General features: G+C 36.3%; 1 protein-coding gene across 1 annotated transcript; it reads left to right on the top strand.

Annotated features, from left to right (window-relative positions):
* Window positions 1–1,015: 1,015 nt before the first annotated feature.
* On the top strand, window positions 1,016–25,178 carry LOC129000975 (protein RRP5 homolog). The gene is made up of 22 exons (XM_054428087.1): window positions 1,016–1,075; window positions 2,673–2,767; window positions 3,406–3,552; window positions 4,493–4,660; window positions 4,894–5,059; window positions 6,772–6,900; window positions 10,661–10,827; window positions 11,292–11,537; window positions 11,931–12,142; window positions 12,490–12,694; window positions 13,305–13,523; window positions 14,990–15,167; window positions 15,616–15,752; window positions 16,445–16,564; window positions 16,771–16,890; window positions 17,497–18,315; window positions 19,414–19,629; window positions 20,705–20,833; window positions 21,113–21,214; window positions 21,488–21,641; window positions 21,915–22,080; window positions 24,937–25,178. The coding sequence occupies exons 2-22, from the start codon at window positions 2,684–2,686 to the stop codon at window positions 25,106–25,108; spliced, it is 4,056 nt and encodes a 1,351-aa protein (XP_054284062.1). The 5' UTR covers window positions 1,016–1,075; window positions 2,673–2,683; the 3' UTR covers window positions 25,109–25,178.
* Window positions 25,179–26,009: the final 831 nt, after the last annotated feature.

Genomic DNA, 26,009 nt, shown 5'->3' with positions numbered 1-26,009 from the left:
TGCTCCACATTTCCACCACGAGTCTCTCAACTAGTGATTCCCAACTCGCTTCCCAACTGTTGGGTTTCAAAAATACCAAATCCAGTTGTTGGTTGAGTTGAGTGTTGACGATAGACTCAACAGTCAACCATTTCAAAAATAGGGCCCCTGGTTTGATGTGCATGTATGGTACTTCTTGTAGGGAAATTTAATAGGTTGTCTTTAACATGGACGGAACACAGAAGGATGTATTGGTTATAGACTGTTAGGACCTTTGTTTTCATGAAGAGCGGCTTACAGTGATCCAGTCTCTTACTAAAAGTAATCACACGAATTGCCCTCTTCTGGAGTATGAGGATTTCCTCATAAGCAGGCGCGTGTCCCCATAGCATTAGACCATAGCTCAATACACTATGGAAGAGAGCGTGGTATATCACCAGCAAAAAATAGTGTGGACTTATCATATGGGTGAGTTTTCTAAGTAGGTGTACCACTCTTGATAGCCTTGTGCTAACCGCATCTATATGCTTGGTCCATGTGAGTTTTTGGTCTATTTTAAAGCCAAGGAGTGAGACCACGCTATTTTCTTGGACATGCTTAGCTAATGTGCAGACCATCGCTTGTGTTTTGTCCTCATTTAGTTTTAGTTTATTGGCTGCAAACCATTGTTTGGCTTCATCAAACAGGACCTCCGCTGCATCAATCGCAAGGGCAGGTGTAGCACCAAACGAGAAGATAGTGGTGTTGTCGGCAAATCTGAGGCAAATCTTGATGTAAAAACACTCTTACTACACTTGTAACGTAAAAAGCTATTACCACGCTCTGTCTATTTTCATTAGTCTTCCAGTTTCGCGGGGGTAAAATTCCAAGACAATAATATTTCGGCGACCCGATACGCAAGCAGCATAGTACTTGTACAGCTTCATGAACCAAAACTTCTGACCACTAAATGTTGGCAACAGGAAAAAACGTACGACTTGTTTTGTTTTGATTTGTAGCATCAGCATCGCATGGCCGTCATCTCATTGTTTTCTGCTATAACCTAACTTACTTTACTTTTGAGTTTGAGGTTATGTTCTGCCTGTTTCGTTGTATGGTAAGAAATAAAAAGTTAGTTTATTAATTATATTAGTAATATAGTTTGGAATTAGTTGGACTATTTGTACGTGGCTTGATGTACGACGTGGTATTTTATTGCCATCACTAGAAAATTGATAACTAAACCACGTTTTAGTGAGAAAACATTCTAGGCCTATCAAATAAAAACTGTAGATTACAAATAGTAAACTAAACAATAAATAGCAGTAGTTTCGTTAGTATGTGAGCAGGGTGGAAATTTTTCGGTTATTGTTCAGTTTCCAGAACTCATCTAAATCGTCATTTTATGATAAAAATCTAGTTTCTGGTGATCTACTCCTAAATCTATATAGGCTCCCATGGTTACATTAATATGCAATAATTAGGCCTACCTTAGACTATATCCTATTATTGATTGTTATTTAACTTAAACAATTTTTAAAGTTTGGGTTTTTGTTAGTTTAATTTTAGTTAGGTACCTATTAATCTAATCGATAACTTACTATTAATTGTTTGATGATCCAATAGAGACGTATGTGAAAGTTTCACTATAATTAATGACTTAAATATTAGAGACCTTTTCGCTAGCAAGGTTTAGGGAATGTTACGGTACTCAGTTTTACCTTCATATTAGGCCTCCGTTTAAACTCGATTGACAACGGTTTTATTCCAAACTGTAGGAGAAAAGAGCTACAGTAAGGCCCAGCGCACACGGTGTGACTGTTTTACAACTGTCGTTGCAAACCAGATGCGACCTCGGCAATGTATTGCAGTGGGGAAGTACACACGACGCAACTGGTTGTATGCGATTTTAAAAAACATTTGAAACCTGTCACATACAACCGTGGGCCCGACATTGCAGTTGCGTTGCAGACTTCAGTTGAACGAGACCACGAGGTGTTTTTGTGGTGTTTGGTGGTATTTTAACGGCCGTATAGTGTTTTTAGTGTTTATAATTTCCTATCCGACTAACTTAGCTCTAGCTGCTACAAACAGCCTAACTTAGTACTAAGTTAACATTCTTGCTCAAATAAGGGTGAACCCAATGCTCTTTCAATACCCTTCGCTGTCTTCGGTATTGATAATAGCCAATAGCATCTTCTTCCTCTGAGACTGACATAGTAAGCGCACTTAAGGCCTTAAAACAATGTAACTGCACTAAATTGACACTCCATTGATTGCACAATAGAAGTAACTGTAGTTGTAAAACAGTCACACCGTGTGCGGACAGAAGCTTTGTTTCACTTGCAAACTGGTTTCAGACGCAACTGATTTGCAATAGTAGTTGTAAAACAGTCACACCATGTGCGCTGGGCCTAAGATTCACTGAATTCTGAAGTATCATACAGTCCAATTTCTCTTAACTTATTAGGCCTACCTACTTAAGTTAATGAAAAAACAATAAGTTACTTTACCAAATTTGAAATTAATAAAATAGGCTTAAAATACTTATTTCAGATAAGAAGTTAAATTTTAATAGGTACCCTACACAACTCTTTATACAAGTGAAATAGCCTAGCATTTATCTATTGAAATAACTTATTAAGTAAGACATTTTTAAATGTATTAAGTTATAAAAAATATTTAAAGGCTTTAAGAAATACACTTTATTTCAGACTGTGAAATCATGACTACAATGAAAGAAGAAGAGAGTTTTCCTCGAGGACGTTCATCAGGCACAAAACCAGCATTAAGGAAAGTGAAAGATAAGGTGAGAATAGAAAATATGTTTGAACTCTTTTTACCTGTTAGTGAAAGGGGGTTGCTGGAATTGTACTGTACCCCACTCTTGGACAGGTAGAGAACGGCTTGTGTACAGGCTGGAATTAAATACTCTTGACAAATTTAATGCTAGGCAGAGCCATTGGCCGTGTATTAACTTGGTCCATAAGTTTGTCTTCTTGAAACTATCACAAAATTAATACAGTAGACTACTGAATATAATAAATAATAGCCTAGTACAATTTGGACATGGAAAAATAATAACACATTTTCTATTTAAACTCATAAAAAACTGGTACTCCAGCCTCATCTTCAAACTCTCTAAGACTACTGAATGCCTCAGGCAAGTAGCTTAAAAAATATAGTAACTTAGCCTACTTTAGGTTACAATAGGCCTAGAGTAAATAGTACAAGGTAAAAAAATGTTTTTTTAGTTTTTAGCTGTCACAATGTTAATACACTATGCCCTAGGACTTTTTATATCTAAATGTTTTAATACAAACATGTCTGATGTTTTAAAATGATGAATCCACAACAGTAGATAACTTGAAGTAAACGCTCGTAGGAAATGAAATGTATCCATACAATAACTCCTTTTATTAATCATGTATTAACTTCTAATTTTAGCTCTTCAAAAAACACAAAAAACCTAAGAAGACTTTGAAAAACTCTTTCTTTGAAGACAACCAGGTTAAGAGCAAGTTTAAGAAATTTGGATCTAGAGGTGGCAATGAATTGGAAACAAACCACTCAATTAGACCTCTAACATATCAGGTAAGTTCTTTGAATGTGGTGACATTGCCATCGCTGATGGTAACAACAAGCTGCTAAACTATCAAACCTTAGAAGGTAATAAATAACTGATATAACAAATTATGGACTATAAAAAAATTGTTTCTAGTGTTAATGTTTAACTGTTTAGTTAACTAAATACTAAAGAATTCAATTATTACTAAATTCATTTGGATAATTTTTTCAATCTGTTATGTAGCCTTGACATAATTAATTATGAATCAGACCACCTCCAATGTAGACCAGATGAAATGGGCCTATACCAACGTCTAATAAAATCTTAATATTTTTATTTGTGTAACCTACCAGTACTATACTGCGGGTCTATAGAATACATGGGCTGGCTCACGTCGACGAGAAAAGTGGCTCCATTGCCATGTGGCTGTGACGTCATCGCACGGACTCCATGGGTCGTACCAGCAAGCGGCCCATATACAAACCGCTCATATTTACTACACGCTTCCCTACATTTACCACAATTCAATTGTCCGTATCATCAATTGTCCGTATCAAACTTATATCTTTGTAATTTGCATTAACTACCGAGTCTGATGGTCAAAAAATATTTTAGTTATTAATAATATCTTTTAAGCAAAAAATGATTAAAATTACAAACTTGTAAACTTAAAAAAGTCAATAAGCTAGGATTTTTAAAATTTTTGAGATTGGAACAAACTTTGAGTGAGAAAAATGTTTATCAATAGTTCTTCTGCAATAATTAGAGTTCAACAACGATGGGGTGGCTAAATAATAACGATTGAGCAAAGGGTAATTGGAGTAAATAAAAGTAGCCCTACAGGTTCTTAAGCTGGACAGGCTATTTGGCCTACTACGGCCTAGAGGCTAGCCAAAGTCATGTGATGTAACTAAGTCCAATTATTATTGCTTATTATTTGCTTATATAGTCCTATGTTTTATACAGAGTCTAGAGGAAGGTATGGTAATGGTTGGAAGAGTCAGGGAAATTCATCTTTACCACATGTTTGTCTGTCTCCCCGGAAAGCTGTCTGCTAAAGTTCCTATAACAGCCATCTCCGAACCATACTCCAATTCTCTAGCTCGTCTTCAAAAGTTGGAAATCACTCAAAAGGTATTGTAGACTATACATAGTTGATTGATAACTCGTACCGTATCTTGGTTGGATAAAAATTATCTCTTTTTTTCATCAATCACTGATGGGACTTTGTAATCCCGACCCATTTTTGTCCATTATAGATCCCAACAAGAATCCTAAAAACCCCCCTTGCCATATGTTTTATCGGCCTTTTTGACCAATGTTTGTGCCTATGTTTGACCTTTGGAATTTGTTGTTATTTTTGACAGGATTGCCCTCCTCTCAGTGATCTATTCACGGTGGGACAGGCTGTAGTCTGTAGCATTGTGGAGGTCAAGAAGGATGGAAACGTTCTTGCAGTTAACGCTAGTTTGGATCCTACGCACATCAACAAGGAACGCAGTCATCATGTCATACGTGCTGGACACACTCTGGGTATGTGCTTGACAATTACCTACGCCTCTAACAATAACTTTGATGCAGATTTTACTTTAGCCATCTAACAACAATAATACATTATTAGGTACCTCAATAACTCGTACCTTGATATGTACATAGATTTTTTCATAACTTCCTGGAAATCCCCATAAATCACAATGTTTGAAATACTTCTTTTGTAAGTCAAAGGTTTCGAATATTTAACCCCAATAAGTGGAATTTCAACGGTTTTCAATCAGTAATAGTAAGCCTTTAAAACTCAATTTTTCCTATTATCGTTCCTCAATAACTCAAATTTTACCTTTGTTAAAGTTGAAGTTTCACACTATGTCTCAATAGCCTAACTGGAGGTTTTGCCGTACGGTGCTAGTCAGCTGTGTTTTGACTCCTGTCTATGCATGAAAATTCAACTTCCGTTGTTTGTTTGGCTAATACTACTGTTAGAGTGCCAGTAGTACCAGTTATTGAGATTATTAACAGGTGGGTTAACACATGGCACATTGAACGTAATGGTGTGCTGTCAGTTACCTAAGCGCAAGTGTAAAACGTTGACGGACGCCAAAAAAAAGAGTGATTAAAGCAGTTGACAGTGTGTTAAAGGAAAAAGTTTAAATTTCCAGGGAATTTTGCCTATCATTTTATCGAAGAATTAGAAAAACCTTGAAGCCTTGCTGAAGCTGAAGGTGGATTAATCAATTAGAAAATATGTAAGAATGGTAAATTTAAAGGCACACGGATGAATTTGTTTTAACGTGGTTAAATCAGCTTCGAGATCACATTCCTATAATCAGAACCGATTTTGCAAAAGAAATCCATTCAGTATGCCATTTGTACTCATAATAAATTGCTTTATTTTGCTTTCACAATTGCACTTCAGTACCTAAACAGCTTGAGCTTGATTTATAACTGACTTGGCGTGTTAAAGTCGAGTTATAAAGGCTGTGACGTAACACCATTGTCAGAATCTAACACCTCAGTATCTCAAATCATTTCGCTTAAACTCAAAAACTCTGTAACTCAAATTTTTATCATAGCACCTTTATTAGACTCTCAACTAGGCCTAGAAAGTTTTTTATTAGACCAAATAAATTACTAATTTGCAAGATGCTATATGCCGGTCTTGTGCCTTTAATTTCAGACGTTTTGTCACATACATAAATGTCAAGGGTGTTGGATTCTGTATACTACTTGTTTTTTTAAGCATTTTCTGTTTTTACTGATGTAGGTTATATCATTAACAACATAGTGGACTATAGTGCCTTTTTTGTATAATATTTTATTAGCTACTGGTAAGGTTGAATTATAGTTTTGTTTTATTAGTTAAAGAATGAGTATTAAAATGTTGTACGGTATCATTGAACAGTATTAAAGTATCAAAGTATCAGCACAGAGCTTTGTGTACTGCCTCACTATTCCAAATAAATCATGTTCAGCTGACACTTATGATAGATTCTGGGAAATCTGGATTGTTTTGGGATTAAGATCGACTGTCTGACTACAAAAAGAATCTAGTCTAGATTTTCAAAAGTCTAATATAGCAACAATTCTATTTTATTTTTCTAGTAAAAGTAGTGAAAGAATAGTGAATAGTAAATCGTGAAGAGTTGGGGGGGGGGGGGGGGGGTTGTCATTTCTATACCTTGGACCTGTTTTTCTTAGGCCAATGCTTTTTATTGGCAGTTTAATATATTTGTTCAATATTTTGACAGTGGCTGCAGTTAAGTCTGTAGAGGACCACGGGTACACTCTTCATACTGGGATTGCTGGGCTGACTACTTTCCTCAAATTTGGCAATGCTGCTAAACACATAGAACTGAAGAACGAAGGGCGCCCTCTAGGTACGATGTGTTGAGTGTAAATTAAAGTTTTATAATTTGGTTATTGATGTGATAGCAATTCTTGAACCCAATGGTCAGTTTGTGCTATAAGTTATTTCTGTCAGGGGGGAAAATTTAGACTCGACGTTCTGTACCCACGAGCACCTCAGCTTCCACATGCACAGAAGATCTTGGAACAGCTCCTGGGATAACAGCTATTTGTGTAATAGCTTCACTATATATCTTTATTTGACCTGGTAAGATAGTTGTTTCTTTTAGCAGTTGCGAACTGTGCATTGTAATTTTGTAATTGTAAAGGCGTTTATTCTTTACTGTTTGTTTACTTTTGTTGACTTGAGCTTTGAGCTGATTGAAAAGGTGTTTTATGATTATGAAAATTAAAGTGCTGTGAGTGTAATATGAAGCTGGTTTGTTATTAGGTATTGACAAATTAAATGTTTTGCGTGCATGAATTATTTATTTAGTTTTAAATGTTAACTTAACCTATGTTTTTCGGATTCCTCAAGAAAGAGTGATTGTTAATACTTAGGTTAGGTTGAGTTGTGTTATTAATTGGACTTTTTCAAAGGCAATAACTCAACTTAGACCTAAACTCAACTGAAAGGCATAACTGCCCAACTAACTAAAAATAAACGTAGACCTAGGTGCCACTACCAAAACTGCAATCTAACAAATTCACACACACAACTCAACCTAACCTACTAACAATCACTCTTTCTTGAGGAATCCGAAAAATAGGTTAAGTGAACATTTAAAACTTTATAAATAATTCATGCACGCAAAACATTTAATTGTCAATACCTAATAACAAATCAGCCTCATTACACTCACAGCACTTAAATTTTCATAATCATAAAACGCCTTTTCAATCAGCTCAAAGCTCAAGTCAAAAGTAAACAATCAGTAAAGAACTTGAACTTAAACACCTTTACAAAATGAAAATGCACAGTTCGCAACTGTTAAAAGAAACAACTATCTAACCAGGTCCAAAAAAAGACATACAGTGAAACTATTACACAAATAGCTGTTATCCCGGGAACTGTTCCAAGGCCTTCTGTGCATGTGGAAGCTGAAGTGCTCGTGGGTACAGAACGTCGAGTAAAATTTAGCATTATCCTGGGTTAGCAATGAGCAAACACTCTGCCACATTAATGTTTACTTCACTAATTTGTGATATAGACACTTAAAAATGATTGTAGAATTTCATTTTAAATAGTATGATGAGCTAAAATTTTATAAAAGATCATGTGCTTAAAACCTCTGCCAGATGTTCTACGTCATTGGTAATTTTTACACATGGTTATATTATGTTAAGTCAACCTTTTTTAGCACCATTAAATTATGGCCCAATAAGTTACCAATTTGTAACAAATACTCTTTTAATATGGATCATTTTAAAACTACAACTCTCAGAAAAAAACATTTTGGTTGAGATTGAATTTTTACACCATATTAATTTATGTTTCATACTCACATCCATTAAATATTGTTTAACCCTTTGAGTGCCAACGTCCGGGGAACCGGACGTTTTTAAAACGAGCCAAAAGTGCCGACGTCCGGCCGACCGGACGTTTTTAGAACGAGCCAAAAGTGCCAACGTCCGGCTGACCGGACGTTTCGTAATGATCGAACAGCTGTCATAACAACCGAATAAATACTCGGATTCTTTTAACCCATATATTAACATTGAGTCGAAAGTTGCTAGATGCGATACATCGATTTTCGTTGGTCGAAATATCGAAAATTCGATTTTTACGAAATTTTAACCTAAAAATCGCCAGATCGCGCTCGGCATTTTTAGCGCGACCTTCGGGAAAAATCATCGGCATTTTTTGAGCGTTACTTTTATTTCTCGCCTGGCACTCTAAGGGTTAAATACAAGAAATCTAACAAAAAACCACTAAGTGGTAACACTTTCCCCGCCAAGTCAGCAATCCAAAAAAGATAATAAATCATTACTTTTTCCGCCAAGAAAAACAATGTAATGTATGTAACTTTGGCAACTTGGCGGCAGACTTTTGCTTGGTTTTTTTTCATTAAAGTTACGTTCGTGGATAGTTTCACAAATCAACTTCTCTAATTAATTAGTCCAACTAAGTATAATAATTTCGAGGTAATCAGTAAATATAAAACCATTACTATTATGATTTTATGAAATGTGGCACAAATAAGGTCAAATTTTGTAAAATAAGGTCTCACCTAGCAATGTACTAATGGAGGAGATACTTGCCCAATGAAACTAGTTTTATGGTATTTTTTAAAGTGATCGAGCAAAAATCTGCCGCCAAGTTGCCAAACTTACATACATTACATTGTTTTTCTTGGCGGAAAAAGTAATGATTTATTATCTTTTTTGGATTGCTGACTTGGCGGGGAAAGTGTTACCACTTAGTGGTTTTTTGTTAGATTTTATTTATTTTTGTAGAAAATTAACAGTTAAAATAAAAATCCTCTTTTCTCTGATATATAGACCACGGCACAACTACATCGCATTTAATTTCAATAATATTGTTTGTGTAGAACTAAATTCTACATTTTTGGTCTTATCTGCTTTAAACCGATTAAAAACTTTTTGTCACACGTACCAAAATTACTATTTAACAAACCCCCTGGGCTTAAACTCAGTTTCAAATTTCATCAATGGTTATCTTGAACAACATAAAATGCGTTGGTGTTACATAAAATGCGTTGGTGTTACATAAGTGTTTTGATAATTAAACTCGTATATCTAAAGACTAGTGTAATTTGAGCCCTTATTAGAGAAGTAAAAATGTAATCAAACAGATTAGGTTTGTTAGAAAGCAACAGGCAAAAAAAATATTGAAAAACTCATTTATCCTAAATTTACATATCACTTTTTAATTGCTTGTTTAACATACGTAGAGCGATTTTCCCGATTGTTTTAGTGTATCAAACATAAAACAAACCTTAGTACTAGTACTAAGTTTCAAGTTCCTAGGTTTCATATGTTTTGATAAGTTATATTAAACTGTTTAAAATGACGAGCTGCTGTATCAGTGTACCATTGGTACATTGCATTTTTCAATGGAAAGTATCGGGGAATATCACTGCTCCAAGTAATTTTATATAGTAAGAAGTTCAAATCATTCGGTATACCTGAAAAAAATACTTTATAAAAGTTTTAAAATAATTTTTCAGCTGTTCCTATGAATTTCTCTAACATTTAAATTAATTGAGATTTAATTGCAGCTGGTCCTTCTTTTGTTTTGATTTTAATCCCATGTTATTTAAATGGACCAAAATCATACTTTGAGGGCTTGCCAAGGGTTTATGGGTAAACGCACCGACTTGAGACCCTCAAAAGGCACATCTACACGTTAAGGGCTTTCAAACAACATAAAAAACATTAAAATTGAGCCAGTGGTTTGGGCTGTAGGTCCGTCAACATTCAAGGAGAAGAAGGAGAACACGGAAAGTTTGCGAATTTTCAAACTAGTTTTTCTTGGTTCTAACACAACCGTTTTTTTCAATTCTTTTTTTTAATTTGTTGAGAATGAGTGCCCCTATCCAGTAGATGAATAATTATTTTAATAGCTTTTGTTTCTTCAGAGCTACAGACGAGTAAAAAAGTCACTTTGTCACGTCATGTATATATACACTGCAGCAGCTGTGTACCGCTGGGATACTTGGCGGGGCGGAACGCTGCCGCGTTCCTTAATCAAATAAAAAATTAGTATAATTAAAAATTATTATTCATATTTTAAAGTTGTTACTTCAAAATGGCACAATGTTTAAACAGTTGTCGGAGAGCTGGTGAGATGTGTGGTCACCAAGTGTATGACTGGGCGGTCGGCCAGTCGTGCCGAGGTCACACTAGACCCCAGAGTTTTGGCCGAGACGACCATCAGTGATGGTAACTCTCAGACACTACACCCCGGCACCTCCGTCAGCTGTGTGGTGCAGCAGGTGAGATTAAACTACCCACCATAATGGTGTGTTGCGATTTTAATATAGGCCTAGTTGTTAACGTATTATAAAATGCTGAATTAATTAAAAAAATTAATAAATACTGATTTTGGTTGAGTAAGCAACCTTCTTAACCAAGTCAAATTAAAATGATAGCTTGTTGCAAAGTATAACATCATGTATTGGCATCAGATATTTCAATACCAAAAACAAGAGGAAAAATTTAATATTTACATTACTACATTCTGTAAGTGGCTCATTCAACTTAAGTTTTATTTGAATTTGCTACAGCTAGTCCATATCAATAAAATGTTACTTAAGCATCCACAATTAAATGGTATTACGAAGAAAATGGATTGTCTCCCTTTGAAATCTATTGTTGAATTGAACAACATAATAACAAACTTTACATTAGTGTGAAAATTGCAAATATTACAAATCCGCTCTGTGTGTATGTGTTCCAGTCATGTAAAGCTGGCCTCATTGTAAACATCGGACGTTACAAAGCATATGTAGAAGCAGCTCAACTACCCAGTTGTTGGTCTTCACACAAATACATTCAACCAGAAGAAGAACTGACAGGAACTGTCATATATACTCTGCCCAACAAAGACTTTCAGATCACAGCTCGACCGACGTATCTCACACTCAAGAACTTGAGTCAACTCACCTATCCTAAGTTGGCAATTGGAGATGTCATAGAAGCCAGAGTAAGATGATTTTACTTGTAATTGTAATTATTTTAAGTTTGCCAAATGTATAATTAGTTTTTGTATTTTAATTTTAATAGTTTTGAGTTCTTACTTGATTTGTTATATAATTTAAGAATTGTTTTTGGCCGTTTTTTTTTTAAGGCTTACATTGATGGGAAAGAGCCCCCCAGGTATAAGAAACCCAATATATATGCAGTATTTTTTTTCTTGTTTATTGTGCCTGAATCGTTTCTCATTCAGGTAAATCTGCTGACAAAAATGCTGGCCATTGTACCATATGTTACTTCGTCGAATACAATGTTTTTTGTACTTGGCAATAGATTGCTAAGCGGCCTATAGATAGTAATGTGTTGAAGAAGGACTTGTATTTAAAAATACCATTTTTTTCAGGTTACGCAAAGTGGATCCAAGGGCCTCTATTTGTGCCTTGGAGTTAGAAAAGACAAGGAATTGGGAAACAAAGGTTTTGTGTCTATTAGGAGGCTTGGTGAAGATATTCCTAAGGAAAATATCACAAAGAAATTCCCAAAAGGAGCTATTGTCACAACAAAGATTCTGGGCTTTGACTTCATGGAGGAAATTTACAACTGTACACTTGAAAGGTAAATCTACGTATCTTGTAAATCTGTGTAATCAAATCACTAATGTAGTTATTACTGTGATAGACTGTCATTAATCTGGCACTTTTTGACACCAAGTGCCAACAGCGGTCACATCAGCGAGGTCGCCAGATTAATAAGAGATTTATAAGAAATCAGTCATAAAGCTAAATGTAAACCTATCAAGTATGAATGGTCAGAGTGTTATCATAAAAAACCTACAACACAAAACAAATAAATTTTAAATCCAAAACATATCTGAAATCTGAATTCAAAACAAACTATTCTCCGTGTAATTGATTCTGACAGATGAACACTACAGTGCTCAGTGAATGTTTGAATGTTTCCAGTGCCAAGCTTGAGCAACAATACATTTCTGCTGCCCAGGTCAAGGTAGGGGATAGAGTGTCTTGCAGGGTTGCCGAGGTGGAGAAGACCGGCCTCAGGCTGACCCTCGGGCCTGTCAGACTGTACGTCTTCAAGGAACATTGCGCGGACATACCGTACCAGGATCTGCAGCAACACTTTGGTACTGGGGACATCGTGGACGCCAGGGTGAGTCATGTGTCTCTACAGTGTGATCACATGTCAATCATTACAGAGGAGAAACTTTGCTTTCTTCAGAGGGAGAGAGAGAGATCACTCACTGTATTACCACCTATTTACATTGAAAATTAATTACAGTCGGGACCATGAACGTTTGCAGTTGGCGGCAGCCAATCACAAGACAAGGCTAGTGCGACGTTTCCATATCGCCCGTTGACGACACTTATTAAAATACTTAACAATATTTTCAAATCAGCTGGTATTATTAGATTTGGCAACACCGCACTGTCCTCATTGGCTCCTTCAAAGTCATGTGGTAAATACGCTCCTCCCTCAACTGCAAACTTTCGTGGACCTGGAGGAAGAGATCACTGCTTTCTTCAGAGAGAGAGATCACTGTATTACCACTTATTTACATTGCTAATTAATTAATTGTGCAGTACAGCTGCTAACCTTCTTATTTTACAATCAAAATCCTGGCCTAGAGCCTTTCCTTGAACAAAACTAATAGCTCATATCGTCAGTGTTGTTGCCATATCAATCATTGTAATGTTCACTAGTTTCAGAAAATGTCCTAAGAAAGCGACTTTGTGTACTATAACTTATGACTTCTTCGCAGGTGTTAAAGGTGAACCCAGCGACTCGGCAAGTTTACGTGACTCTGAAAGAAACGCTGATTCGCTCGCCAGCCCTGACCAGCTACGAGACGGCCTGTGAGGGAGAGGGATATTGGGGCACTGTGCGCTCCGCCACAACTAAGTGTCTGTTAGTCTCCTTCTATAATGACGTGACAGGAGCCCTGTACAACCCTCAGGGCCAGTTTGAAAAGGGACAACTGGTATGACAGATTCAATATGTTGGCATTTTGATTGTTGTTATAATCAGACTCTTAGGATAAAATTAAATTGTCTATTATTGTTCAAGAAACAAAACTTTACTCTATAAAAAAAATTATAATTGGTATACTAACTTTCTATGACAACATTTTCATTAAAGAAATCGAAATGATTCAGATATGAGTGTAAATATTCCTTCATTTCTAGAACCATTTTGTGAAAAATATTTTTACTACATCTCAATAACACAAACACTTTCATTCATCATGTTTAAAAACGTGCAGTGTTAGATAGTAATTGTTCTTTATTTTTCTCTAATACTTAGTGTATCATGCTCAAATTGATGATTTTCTTAATTTATTACTTTTTGCATATTTATCATCTGGTATCATCTGGTTTATCAACTTGTTGCATTGTTTTGTTATGAATCCTGTCTGTAAAAACAGTGTACCTTAACACGTAGAGTGCGGCCGTTCCCGATCGCGTACGGCGCTTGGCCCCCGTACGGTGCGTCCGTACCCCATCGGGAACGCTCGGTAATGCCTTTTGTATATCTTCGTTTTTGCTCTAGCGTCGGCCGAAAGCGGACCTATACGACGTTAGCGTGTAGTATGTGACTTGCATTTTGTTGTGGTGTAGGTTGGTAGTAAATTTCCCCGTAAAATCCCCGTCTGGCAATCTCAAAAGTCTTCTTTTTGTCCCGTCTTTTTCCCTCCATTTGGCAATACAATTCCAATGGGACCGGCTACGTTCCAAGCAGTGCTGCTATATGTGGGTGTTTAGTGAACTACATCGACTCTCGTTGTAAAGCAGGACATCCCCTCACGTTATTTGCTATTCGTCAGACCAAAATTGAAAAGGCCAATCACACGCGGCAATCGGGTTTACTCGACGCTGAGGGCTGCGCCGCACTGGGGATACGCCCGCTATTTGGCGTGCCGCAGCGAACGTGTTAACTGTATCTGTAGCATGATTGTAAATGCTAAATGAGAATAAATTATGATTGTTGATAGGTTGTTGTTAGGGAATTTTTTAGGAAAACATGATATAATCTTCGGGACAGGAATGAATTTAATTCAGGATTTTCACTGGATTAGTTCCAACCATCAGCAGTTTTGTCATGTTGCGACGACGACAATAATGATGTTTCTGTGACCAAACACAATTTCCCATCGTTAAAACTTCCCACGATCACAGACATGTTATTGGTTATGACGCAAACTCAGGAAACAAGGGGAATGTCTCCGTTACTTTGGGAGATATTCTCAATGTTGCCGCAATCTCGGGAGATAATCAAAATGTTTCTGTTATTGATGATGATGAAAGTCATGACAAATAGAAAATAAAAATCCAGTGCCGTCCCGAATTAAAAGTACAATTATGTACCCTAATTATTCACACCATTAAAAATGTTGTATCTTTGTAGAACGTGAAGTAGCCTATATTTTATTTACATTTTCTGTTGTAGATCAAATGCTATGTAAGGAATGTAAATGTAGCACAGAAAAAACTGAATCTCAGTCTTGTGAAACCAAAGGGAACTACGAAACCAAAACAATTAACCATTGGTCAATTGTATCAGCTGGTAGTCTCCAATGTAGGTGATGATCATCTTGAAGTTACACCTTGTGATTTTGAAGGCATTGGTAAGTTCTTTAATTGCATTTTTGTGTGTATCATTGACCATTGGATACTGGAAGATTTATCAATAGTCGAAGGTGCTATTAACGAAATTGTTAACGGCAAACCCGGTATGATTTTGATGGTAAACAAGAAAGCAGTAGCCTATATTAATAACTTGAATTGAGTTATACACTGACAAAGCATATACATACGTTATATTAACTCAGGTATTTAGGGGAAACCAGCAGGAAGTTTAGGCTAAACTTTGTTCTGTAAATGCAAACATATTTTATAATTTGTTTACTGCTCTGTGAAAACTAATTTTTGCATACATTAGGAATTTCACCAAAAATATTACATTTGTTTAGTTTATTTCCTATTCAAATGTTTCTAAAACTAGGCTTTTCACAGAGTTCTTAAAGCTTAATACCAGGAGGGTTTCACAATTAATATCTACTCTGCTAATTTCAGATGGGTTGATCCCAAAGAGTCATCTACCTGATCCAAACAAGTTTGGCGAAGGGGATTTCATCAGAGGCTGGTTGTTCTTGATTAAAGATAACATTCATTACTTTAGTCCAACTCAAAGCATGGAGTACTTCTTTAAGGTAAATTTCTCCCTACATATTGTGTTAACAATATACAATTATTTAAAATTACTCGTTGTTTAGGTGAGGTTACTATATTTTGTTACTGAATTTGGTAAATCCTGTGGTCTACTTTATAATTTCTTTAACTTGGTTGAAAAATGAATATCATATAACAACTGCCAAGAAAATTGTAATTACATAATGTTCTGTTTTATAAACTTTAGCACCTCAAAATTCACTATTTACAGTTGTTTGGTAAAGAGTAGTTTAATCATAAAAAAATATTTTCCTGTTTACAACTTTACACACTGTATTTCCCACACGCACTAAAAGCACACCTCCCCCCCCCCCCCAGTAATAAAATCAGGGTCATATTTTAAGTTTCAACCCAAATATGAGTAAAGGATGAGTGTAAAATGAAGTGTGATGATCCATATAGCTTTGTTACTGACTAAGATCAGCTGTTTTTCTAGCCAGTATCATTTATTTAAAGCCCAATGTTCAAGGACAGCTGGGACTAGTTTTAAATCTTCAAAAAGCTAATGGCTTTTCTCAGGATCGAACCGGTAACATTTTGATTACTAGGCGAGCACTATAACCACTCAACTACCCAGCCAGTTTATTATTATGGCCGCTTCCACAACGTTAACCAGGAACAAACTAAAAAAAAAAACTTTTTAAAGGAATAATTAGTGGTTTCTTAATTGCAGAACCCGACCAGCATTAAACTACGCTACCGGATGACATGCTGTGTGGCCGCTATCAAACAGGACACAATATCTATGCTTACTGCTTTGCCTGGCATTCCGTCTGTTGATGTCCCCAAACAGGTAAAACTTATAAATGTTTTTGTTTTTAGTAATGTTTTATCCAATAATAACTATTAACTAGGTGTTATTTATTTATTGAACACCTAAAGAGTTGGACATCAAAGACAGCAGGCCTATTCCATTTGTTATTGATTAATAGTTCAGATTTTGTAAATAAGGTAAATCAAAATCCATGTTAAACATGTTAAAGTGATTGCATGTTTCAGGAATGGCCAAGAAATGACCAACCTACGCTTCACCAACTTGTAAGGTTGTATGTCAAAGAGTACGATCCTGAAATGAAAGTTCTTGAACTAACATTAAAAAAGCCTCCAAAAGAAGTGAATGTAAGTTGTCAAACACTTTTTAATTGTATATTTAATGTAGTTTCAAATTGAATATACGTTCCTATTACATTACTTAGTTTTAAACATCAGCCTTCAGACTAAACATATAAAGAACATTGTTTAATGTTGATTTTTTAAATTAAGGTTATGTCAGCGTTAAGTATCATGTTCGTGAGTCGGTGGCTCAGTTGGTAGCATCACGGACTTCGGGCCCAAGGCAGCGATGTCCTGGTCACTGACACAAACATTTTATCAGTAGTACAGTTCACCTTCGTACTGTACCGGCTCACCCCTTGATCTGTAGATCTGTAGTCTACGTGGACGGGCAAATGCAAGGTTAAATCTGCCAGCCTTTTTTTTAACTAAGTCAAATATGTATTTTATTTCTAGGTGGGGTTAAGTGTTTTAAAACCTAGATACATATATTACAATTATTTAGTTGTTTTTTTTATAAATAAATGTGTTTTGCACATTAAAATCACAACAAAAAAAGATTTCCTGATAACTTGTAAGTGTTCTTACTGGTAGTTTAATTAAAAAGATAATTTTGGATTTTTGAAATTTATACATTCTAGTTAGTATTTATTACTGTTATGACATTTTTAGGTCAACAATCAAGCAACGGATGAAAATCCATCAAAGACAAAAAATGTGGACAAGTGTAATACAAACAATGAAAAATCTCCTAAAACCAAAAATAAAATTGCAACAGACAATAATGATAGTAAAATTCTAAATGAAAACAAAACAGAAAATGATCGATCTGAGGGTACAGGAGTTAATGGGGAAAACCGGGACAGTGATAAAGAAAAAGAAACAAAAAACACACCAAACAAGAAGAAAAGAAAACTTTCTGAAAATATTTCTGAAGTGCATAAGGAATGTGATACAGAAACAATAAGTCAGAAATCAAATCAAATAATGGAGGACAAGGAAAAGAAATCAAAAGATAAAATTAAAGACAATGACGGGGCTAGTGAAAAGGTTGAAAAGGTGACAGCTAATAAAAAAGGCTTGAAAATCGAATCAAGCTCAAAAAAGAGAAAACTGAGTGAAAATGAGAGCAATTCTGAAGAAGACTCTAAATTACAAGATGATATTGAATTGAACACTAGTGATTTTGATTCTGACGATAGTTCAAATCATGTCATGCAGATCAGAAAACGTAAAAACTATGAAAGCAAAGAAGACATTCAAGTCAGTAAAGATAGCAAGAAACTGAAAAAACGTAAGAGTCAAGAAAGAAGAACTGATATGAAGTCAAACTCAGACAGTGACAGTGATGAAGAAGAAAAAGAAATAAGTAAGAATGTGTTTCTTCAAGGAAAGCCAAAGCCTACTTTAAGTGAGGCAGGATTTCTTTGGGATATAAAGCCAGAAGACTTAAATAAACCAACTGAGGTTGCTACGGATGATATAGATGAGGTATGTTTCTAATTTCAACTTCTGTTAATAAGTGTTTGTTAGTTAACGTTAAAATTATTATGCATGTAAATGTAATTCTGTAAGACTCAAGGAACAGGTTTATTAAACAAATCCCTTAGTGTATGGCAATGGTTTTTGGGAATTTTATTTACTTAAATTGAGTTCAGCAACTAGTAGCAACACTTATTGTTTGCATATTTTTTGTTTGCCATTTTATCGCCATCCTCATTTTCTATGTTTTTTGTCAGGAAAGTGTCCAATCTTAGATCCTTTTACCATCTTATAACAACTTGTTCTTACCAAATACAGTGGACTCCCTCTTATCCGGACTCCTCTCTCAGTCCGGATAGCGGGTTTTCCGGTTAAACCGATGTCCCCAAAAACTCGTTAAAACGGACTGTTTAAATACATACTGTATAAAGTATTTGACTTAAATTTAAGAGAGAATTGTATCTAGACACATGATCACTGGTGTCAAATCTTTCCTACGAGAACAGTTGTTTCAGTACCGCCCACTTCCTGCCGATCTAGTCCGGTTTAACCAATGTGCTGATAAAAATTGTCCGGTTAAAGAGATGTAATTTCTGCCTAGTGTTGTCCGGTTAAAAGATGTCCGGATAAGAGGGAGTCTACTGTAGCAACTTAGTCAAGACACTTCTACAGAATAACCTAATCCGTGAGTTTCTAACCAACTGACCGCTCTTTATTTTAGGTAAATCAAGTCAGCCTTCCTTTCAATAGTCAATATCTGTTTATAATAATCCAATCTGCTATTGAATTAGATCAACCTAGGCCTAGGCCTAGGCCAGGCCTATCTGCTCCAAAATTTTAACAACAAGATATTTAACTTCTGCATAATTTCCCTTCGGTTTATGCGATTACTTTTTGGAATGGTAGGAAAGCTTGATCACATCAAACCAGTCAAACATGCAGAATAGCCAAAACAGCAGTAAACAAGGAAAAAATAGTGCCATAACAATTTATCATCTCTGTGTTGTCTATAGATACTTATTAAATTAAGTATCAGACTAATACACCAATATAGTTAGTGCAAAATTACTTAGATTTTTGCTTAACACATTAAAATTTGAATTCTAGGAAGATGAAGATTCAACCAAAGAGAAGAAAAAGAAGAAGACGTCGGCAGATCGACGACAAGCGGCCAAAGAAGAAGAGGCAAGACTACGGCAGGTGGAGCAGACTCTGCTTGCATCTGAGAACAACCCACAGTCAGCTGATCAGTTTGATAGAGCCGTGTTGGCGCGGCCAGACGACGACGAGCTTTGGATAAAATACATGTCTCATCACCTGCAGGTATAGTTAATTTAAGGGCGCTGTTGATTAGTAGGGAAAAATCTAGAAATTCTGAAACTCAAATCTGAATTTAAAATCAAGTCTTGGATCTATATTATAGAATCAACTGAATCAATTCTTACTATTATTTACTTGATCTCGAATTTGATTCTAATTTCAACTTATTTAACTGCTGAAACACATTCCCCTCTACATGGCAATAGATTGTTTCCTATAATTACAGATCATAAAATGATTTTTGTATTCATATGATCACCATGTACCGAGAAAAAAACCCTGGAAAAAGGTATTTCCTAGTTGTTACAGTGGGAGGAAAGGAAGTGTAACTACCAGTACTGTAAGTGTGAGTTTTTGGGATTTTATTTTTAAACCAAAACGATCAAGTTTTCAAATTTGAATATTTTACTAGAATTTGGTGGTTTTGAGATTTAGATTCGACACATCAGTGCTACTGTAAGCAATTGAACGTTTGATGATTGGAAACAAAGCACAGGCACATTGTACCAACGAGTTAACGAGTTATACTGCAACTCCCAGTAAAGCAGACTTACTTTGTGTACTCGTACTGCATATTGCATTGCCTCTGAGAAAAAATTCACTTAGGTGGCTTACTCTCACATAACATGAATAATGAATTTATTTCCTCAAAAACAAACAAATAACAATTAATCGTAGGTCATAGGTTGCTCCTCCTAGTTTGGTGCCATAAGGTCATAATTTTATGGTCATAGGGCATAGGCCATTTTGACAATGCACCGGTTCTATATGTTATCACATGTAAAAGAATGTTATGTGCAATTAATTAATGTCTAATGTTTAATTGCTACTGATTTACGTAGTACCTTCTGTATCCTATAGTCAATGGTAGTACATTTACATTTATTTAGTACAGTATATAGTTAAAATTATAGTATTTCCAATAGGCTATTTTATTTATTTTGATTTAATAGTTTGAAAGTGAAACTGTAGCAAATATTCCATAAACTAACAGTGAACAATATTATTTTGACGAGTTTTACAAGTGTGATGAAAGTTTGGTTTTACCTAAATGCTCAAAACTTGACCGTGTTACCAGGCCACGGAGATAGAGAAGGCCCGAGCTGTAGCTAGGAGGGCTCTACAGACCATCAACCAGCGACTAGAGGTAGAGAGGCTCAACATATGGATTGCCTTGCTGAACTTGGAAAACTTGTTTGGCACTCAGGTAAGTTTGTTGCAAGAATATATAATATGTATGTAGGTATTAAATTCAACCTTATAAAATATAAGTGTGTCATTTGACCAATTCCAAATCATTTTCCAAATTGCTTTGAAACGTCAGGAAGTTATTTTACATGCCTAAGGTTTTCTTTTCTTATTCCCGATCTTAAATTTCCTCAGAGTTCTATTCTGTAGATTATTAGCTTTACATGAAAATTAACAACCCAAACTAAAATATGTGTACACACTTATCTAACATCTTAATTGAAGCATTATGTTACAGGAAAGTTTGAAGACCACTCTGGATGAGGCCCTCAGAGCCAATGATGAATACGCAGTGTACACCAAGATGTTGAATATTTACTCTCAAGCTAACAAGGCACAAGTAAGACATTTTATATCTTATGTTTGTTTAAAATTAATTTTAAATGTTTGTTTTCTTACTCGATAAAACTAATTCTTTTTTGTAAAGTTTCAAGAGTTGCAAGAATGAATACACTTATATTCATTTATATTTGTTATCATTTGTGGAAAAAATCAAAATATTATGGAGCATATAAATATCACCATTATATTACTAACTCAGAATAGAAATAACAATTCAATTACATTAAAGCTATAAACTTTTTAAAATTACTAACACAAATGTGTGACACAGGAGGCGGAACAGCTGGTTCACACGATGCTACGCAAGTTCCGAGAGTCACTGGAGTGCTGGGTAGTTTGTTGCGGATCCCTGATGAGTTGTGGACTAGCGGATAAAGCTCGTAACCTGCTGCAGCGGGCCATCACTGCATTGCCTGCCAAGCAACGTGAGTATACAACATACGGGATTAAACCTAATTGGTAAATGCTCCTGACCGGCAGAAGTGAAAAAAGGAGACTGTGTAATGTTGGTATCAAGTAAAAGTAAAATCATTCTAATAAATTTTAACTAAAACTCTGTTTTTAAAATAACATTAACTATGTATTAGTGCTGGACATCTGTAATCTGCTGCAAGTCGCTTTGAGAATGCTCTAAGTACTGTCTATTTTCAATGGACTTGTATCTTTTTTATTGTTATTTGTTTTGTTTTATTTTACAGATGTAAACCTTCTGTGCAAGTTTGCCCTGATAGAAAATCAACATGGGAACAGTGAGCAGGCACAGACATTGTTTGAGCATATATTGACCACCTACCCTAAGAGGACGGACATTTGGAATGTTTACGTGGACATGCTGGTCAAGTCAGATAAAGTTAATGTTGCAAGGTAGGACATAGTTAGTTTTACAGAACAGTTAAGTTTTATAATCTTCTTACTAATAGGAAAGATAATGTTATTTCAACCATGCTTAATGTAAGAAAATCCATTGATCCAGGGGCCTATAGCTTGGATATGTTATATTCTGGACTGATGGCACTATAGAAAGCACCTTGATCTGCCATAAAATTACTGATTGGCATTTCTAGAGTCAAAAGCCACCATATTAAATAAAAATAGTTATGATACAAGACATTTAATAGTCCAGTCAACCTGTGTTTTTAGGAGGGGAAAAATAGTAGAAAAATTTTACCTGTGTCTGTGGTTCTTTGGGCTTCGGCCTGCTTGTTGTGTGCGACCAGCATTCAGTGGGCAAATCCTCGACTTTGGAAGTAACCTTTCCTGGAGGTGAAAACGGGCAAGTACCCGCAGCTCACGGGGACACTCAAGGGCAACGTAACTTTCCGCAGTGTGAGGGCAACGGTTTGTAGGTACTTATGCAAACCTATCCCTGTCTCTGAGCACGGACGGTATGGTTATCTTGAGTGTGGGGGGTTCTTCCCGGAACCTCAATTGAGTCAAGGGTGTCGCCACCTCTGGTGGATAGGTTCATCCGGGTGGGTCCCACTTCTATACCTGCCTCCTTTTGGGAAACCCTGATGGCCTGGCAGTGATGTTGGGTCTGACGGGCAAACGAAGTAGATCGGGTGCTGGGTCCGAGCCCGCCAGGGGTATCTGGGGATCTATCGCTCTGGTTATCTCTGGTTTCCCAGCAATGGGTAAGGCCTCGATCGGGCAGCGGTGCAAATGGGAGGTTGGGGTTCCCCCCGTCAGCGTGCTGATGGTCCCCTTCCTCCTGGCTATCGATGGCGGGTTCTGCCTGTCAGGGATTAGATAGGTCCCGAGTGTTGCTTGCACTAAATGCGTCGGGGCGCTCTACTATGGACCTCTAGGTTTCGACCTAGTGGAACCCAGGTGGAGTGACGCTTAAACAAGCAGCCGGAATCCCTGGTTAGGATTGAGGGGCAACCCTCTTTCCGAAGGGTCTGCTTCGGCAGCCGGCGAGCCTGATGACCTTAAGTCATCCGCCCATGATGTGCTAAAGGTTGATGCGTAAGCTTCGGCCTACATCATGGGGCCCGGGTATGTCCTGAAGGATAGGTACCGGGTATGCAGTCAGGGGGCTTCGGCTCTCATGACAACAAATATAATAAAAAAAAAAAAAAAAAAAAAGGGGAAAAATAGTAAAAAGCTGGTTTTTTCCCATCGACTACTACCATTTAGACACGTGTTCAGCCAAAAGTCCATGCTCCACCCCCCCCCCCCCCCCAAAGTGTAAGGGTTTCGTAAAACCTGTTTGTCTTGATTGTTAAAAAACATATGATTTGCAGTATTTGCACTAAGTTTTATCGTCTTTGTTATACAATTTCCTACAATTATGTTTAGTTAACTTTCGTCGTAGCTGTTACTGTTTGTTCGTAATTTGTATAAAAATGTAAATGCTATTTTTCTCGCCTTAACTTTTTTGCTGGTGTTTTATGAAAACATGTTTGCAATCAAAGTTGTAGCTGCTTTCATTAGCTTTCAAATTATGTATAATAGTACTTACTTTAATGGGGATCCTGCGAGATTCAGCCATTGTAACATGTTTTCATAAAACGTCAGCGGAAAAATTTAAGACGACAAAAATCAAATTATGTATCCAAAAAGATATGAATCTTTACATTTTTATACAAATAACAAACCAACGGTAACAGATACAGCGAAAGTTAACGAAACATGATTGTAGGAAATTTTATAACATAGACAATAAAACTAATTGCAGTTCAATATGTTTTTTAACAATTGATCAAAACGTGATTTATAAAACCCTTACACCTTATATGTTTAGGGGAAGCAAGGGGGGTAGGGGCGTGGACTTTTAGCTGAACAATTGTCTAAATGATAGTAGTTAATGGGCGAAAAATCAGCTTTTTACAATTTTTTTTCCTTCAACCGGTGTTTTACGACACAGGTTGGTTGGGCTATAATTCAGGTGTCTCATGAACACCTTAAATACTCACAATCTTAAAGCGCTAAAGGCGACCAGGTATAACTCACTCATGCTTGTAATTTACACATGGTTGTAATGTAAATGCAAGAAAAAGGATATGACCTAACTCTCAGGCCTAGAGTACGATAAGAGCGGTGAGTGGCAAGCGGCGAACGGTAACCTGAGCGGCACATAACAACAATAGGCACAAACGGATCAATAGGCTTAACAATAGCCACACACAATAATAGGCGCAATAATAGGATCGTGGCGGTGGTGGCTACGATATAAGCGGCACATTTATAATGCTCATCAAATTTCCCCAGTTTTATGAGTCAGTTTAGTTGAAAATGGTAAACTATGCTTACCGTACTACTTACCGTAACTATGCAAAACGTAAATATTGCAACTATTTTTGCCGTCTCACAATTGTTTGCCTTTAAAGAAAAACTTAGTTTTTAGAAAAACCTTAACCCTAACTTGGTCCCATACTTTTCTGGGGACTGAAGTGTTTGAAAACTTCCGTGCTGGTCATTCCACAAACATTCCCTGGACTGCACCTCATGTATCGCCCCGTATCGCATGTTTGCTGCTGTTTCCCTGTCATTTTATGTCAAACTGAAGTATGATTCACCTGAACGGTGAGCGGCGTTTTTGCAAAAATTGGTTTTGACTTTGAACCATGAGCGGCACTGAGCGTATCGTGGCCACCCTCAACAAATTTACACGCAACTAAATGAGACCCGATGTCAGAGCGGCACCGCTCGTATCATACCCGGGGCCTCAAGCTTGTTAAAGTCCTGGTAATACTATTCCATTCACTCATCTTTCAGACAAATACTGGAACGTGCTACAAAACAAAGGCTTCCTCCAAAAAAAATGAAGATGTTATTCAACAAGTGGATCAGTTTTGAGGAAAAGAATGGAACGGAAGAGAAAGTGGAACATGTCAGAAAACAAGCTCTAGCATACGTCAACAACATTACAAACAAACTGGACGAGTAGATTGTTGTTGCGGGATAATACTTTGTGTACATACATTACAATAAGCTGTATATTTTTATACAATAAAAGATCATTTTAATAATGTAATTACCTTTATTGCCCCCAATAAAAACTGTTTAAAGTTAGCTTTGAAACTTAAGTAAAAAACTTCAAATTCCTTAATGTTTAGACAAATTCCTAAAAGAAATTTCAAAACAGTGTTCCTCATATACGACCTCAGAAAACCCAACTTAGTGTCTGACCGTCTTCTTGTTCTCTGTCTGGGATGATAACACTGAGAGTGTATTGTTAACCGAAAGGCAGATCGCGGATGTTGCCGTAATCACGGCAGGCAATACCCAGTGTCGCCAATAATGGGTGTTGTCGCAGTCGCGGGAGACGATTATTATGTCGCGGGCACTGCAGGTTATGCTCCTCCCAATATCTGACCTTTTGGCCGTTCCGATCATGGCCCGGTCCCGTCATGGTAGGATATGAGGGGTTCTACTGTACACTAATTTGATCATTTCAATATGCGACAATGTTTTTACCCTACACCTACCCAAACATTGCTTTTCTGTGTTTATGATATGTTTTAAAATCATTTAATTTCTTTTGAGTTTTTGCAAATTTGTCTATAGCAGAACTATTGTTATACCATATGAAATCAATTTGAATTAAGTGTACACATTGCTTAAATTAGTAGATTTCTACAATTGCAATGCTGCAGTGGGAGTATTGTCTAATTTTAGGGTTGCTATGATTTTTCAGTCTCATCTCAAAACAGGTTATACAAATAATATTAAATTGGAATAGGAGGCTGTAAAAAACCAAAGAATGCTACTTAAAAGATTTTATTATACAAAATAAATGTCAATTGAAAACCAATGTCAAGAAAAAATTACAACATTAAGAATATTGC

This window comes from Macrosteles quadrilineatus, unplaced genomic scaffold (genome assembly GCF_028750875.1).
Source record: "Macrosteles quadrilineatus isolate MER2022 unplaced genomic scaffold, UCM_ALF_1.0 Scaffold_8__2_contigs__length_117827958, whole genome shotgun sequence".
NCBI lineage: Eukaryota > Metazoa > Arthropoda > Insecta > Hemiptera > Cicadellidae > Macrosteles > Macrosteles quadrilineatus.
The sequence above is the reverse complement of the archived record's forward strand: the minus strand, read 5'-3'. Positions and strand labels throughout refer to the sequence as shown.

Bases quoted from the DNA above. Each gene is read 5' to 3' on its own strand.
- LOC129000975 (XM_054428087.1), top strand. From the start codon at position 2,684: ATGACTACAATGAAAGAAGAAGAGAGTTTTCCTCGAGGACGTTCATCA. The intron at 3,553-4,492 runs GTAAGTTCTTTG...TGTTTTATACAG, and splicing joins TTAGACCTCTAACATATCAG to AGTCTAGAGGAAGGTATGGT. The intron at 16,891-17,496 runs GTAAGTTGTCAA...TGACATTTTTAG, and splicing joins AGCCTCCAAAAGAAGTGAAT to GTCAACAATCAAGCAACGGA.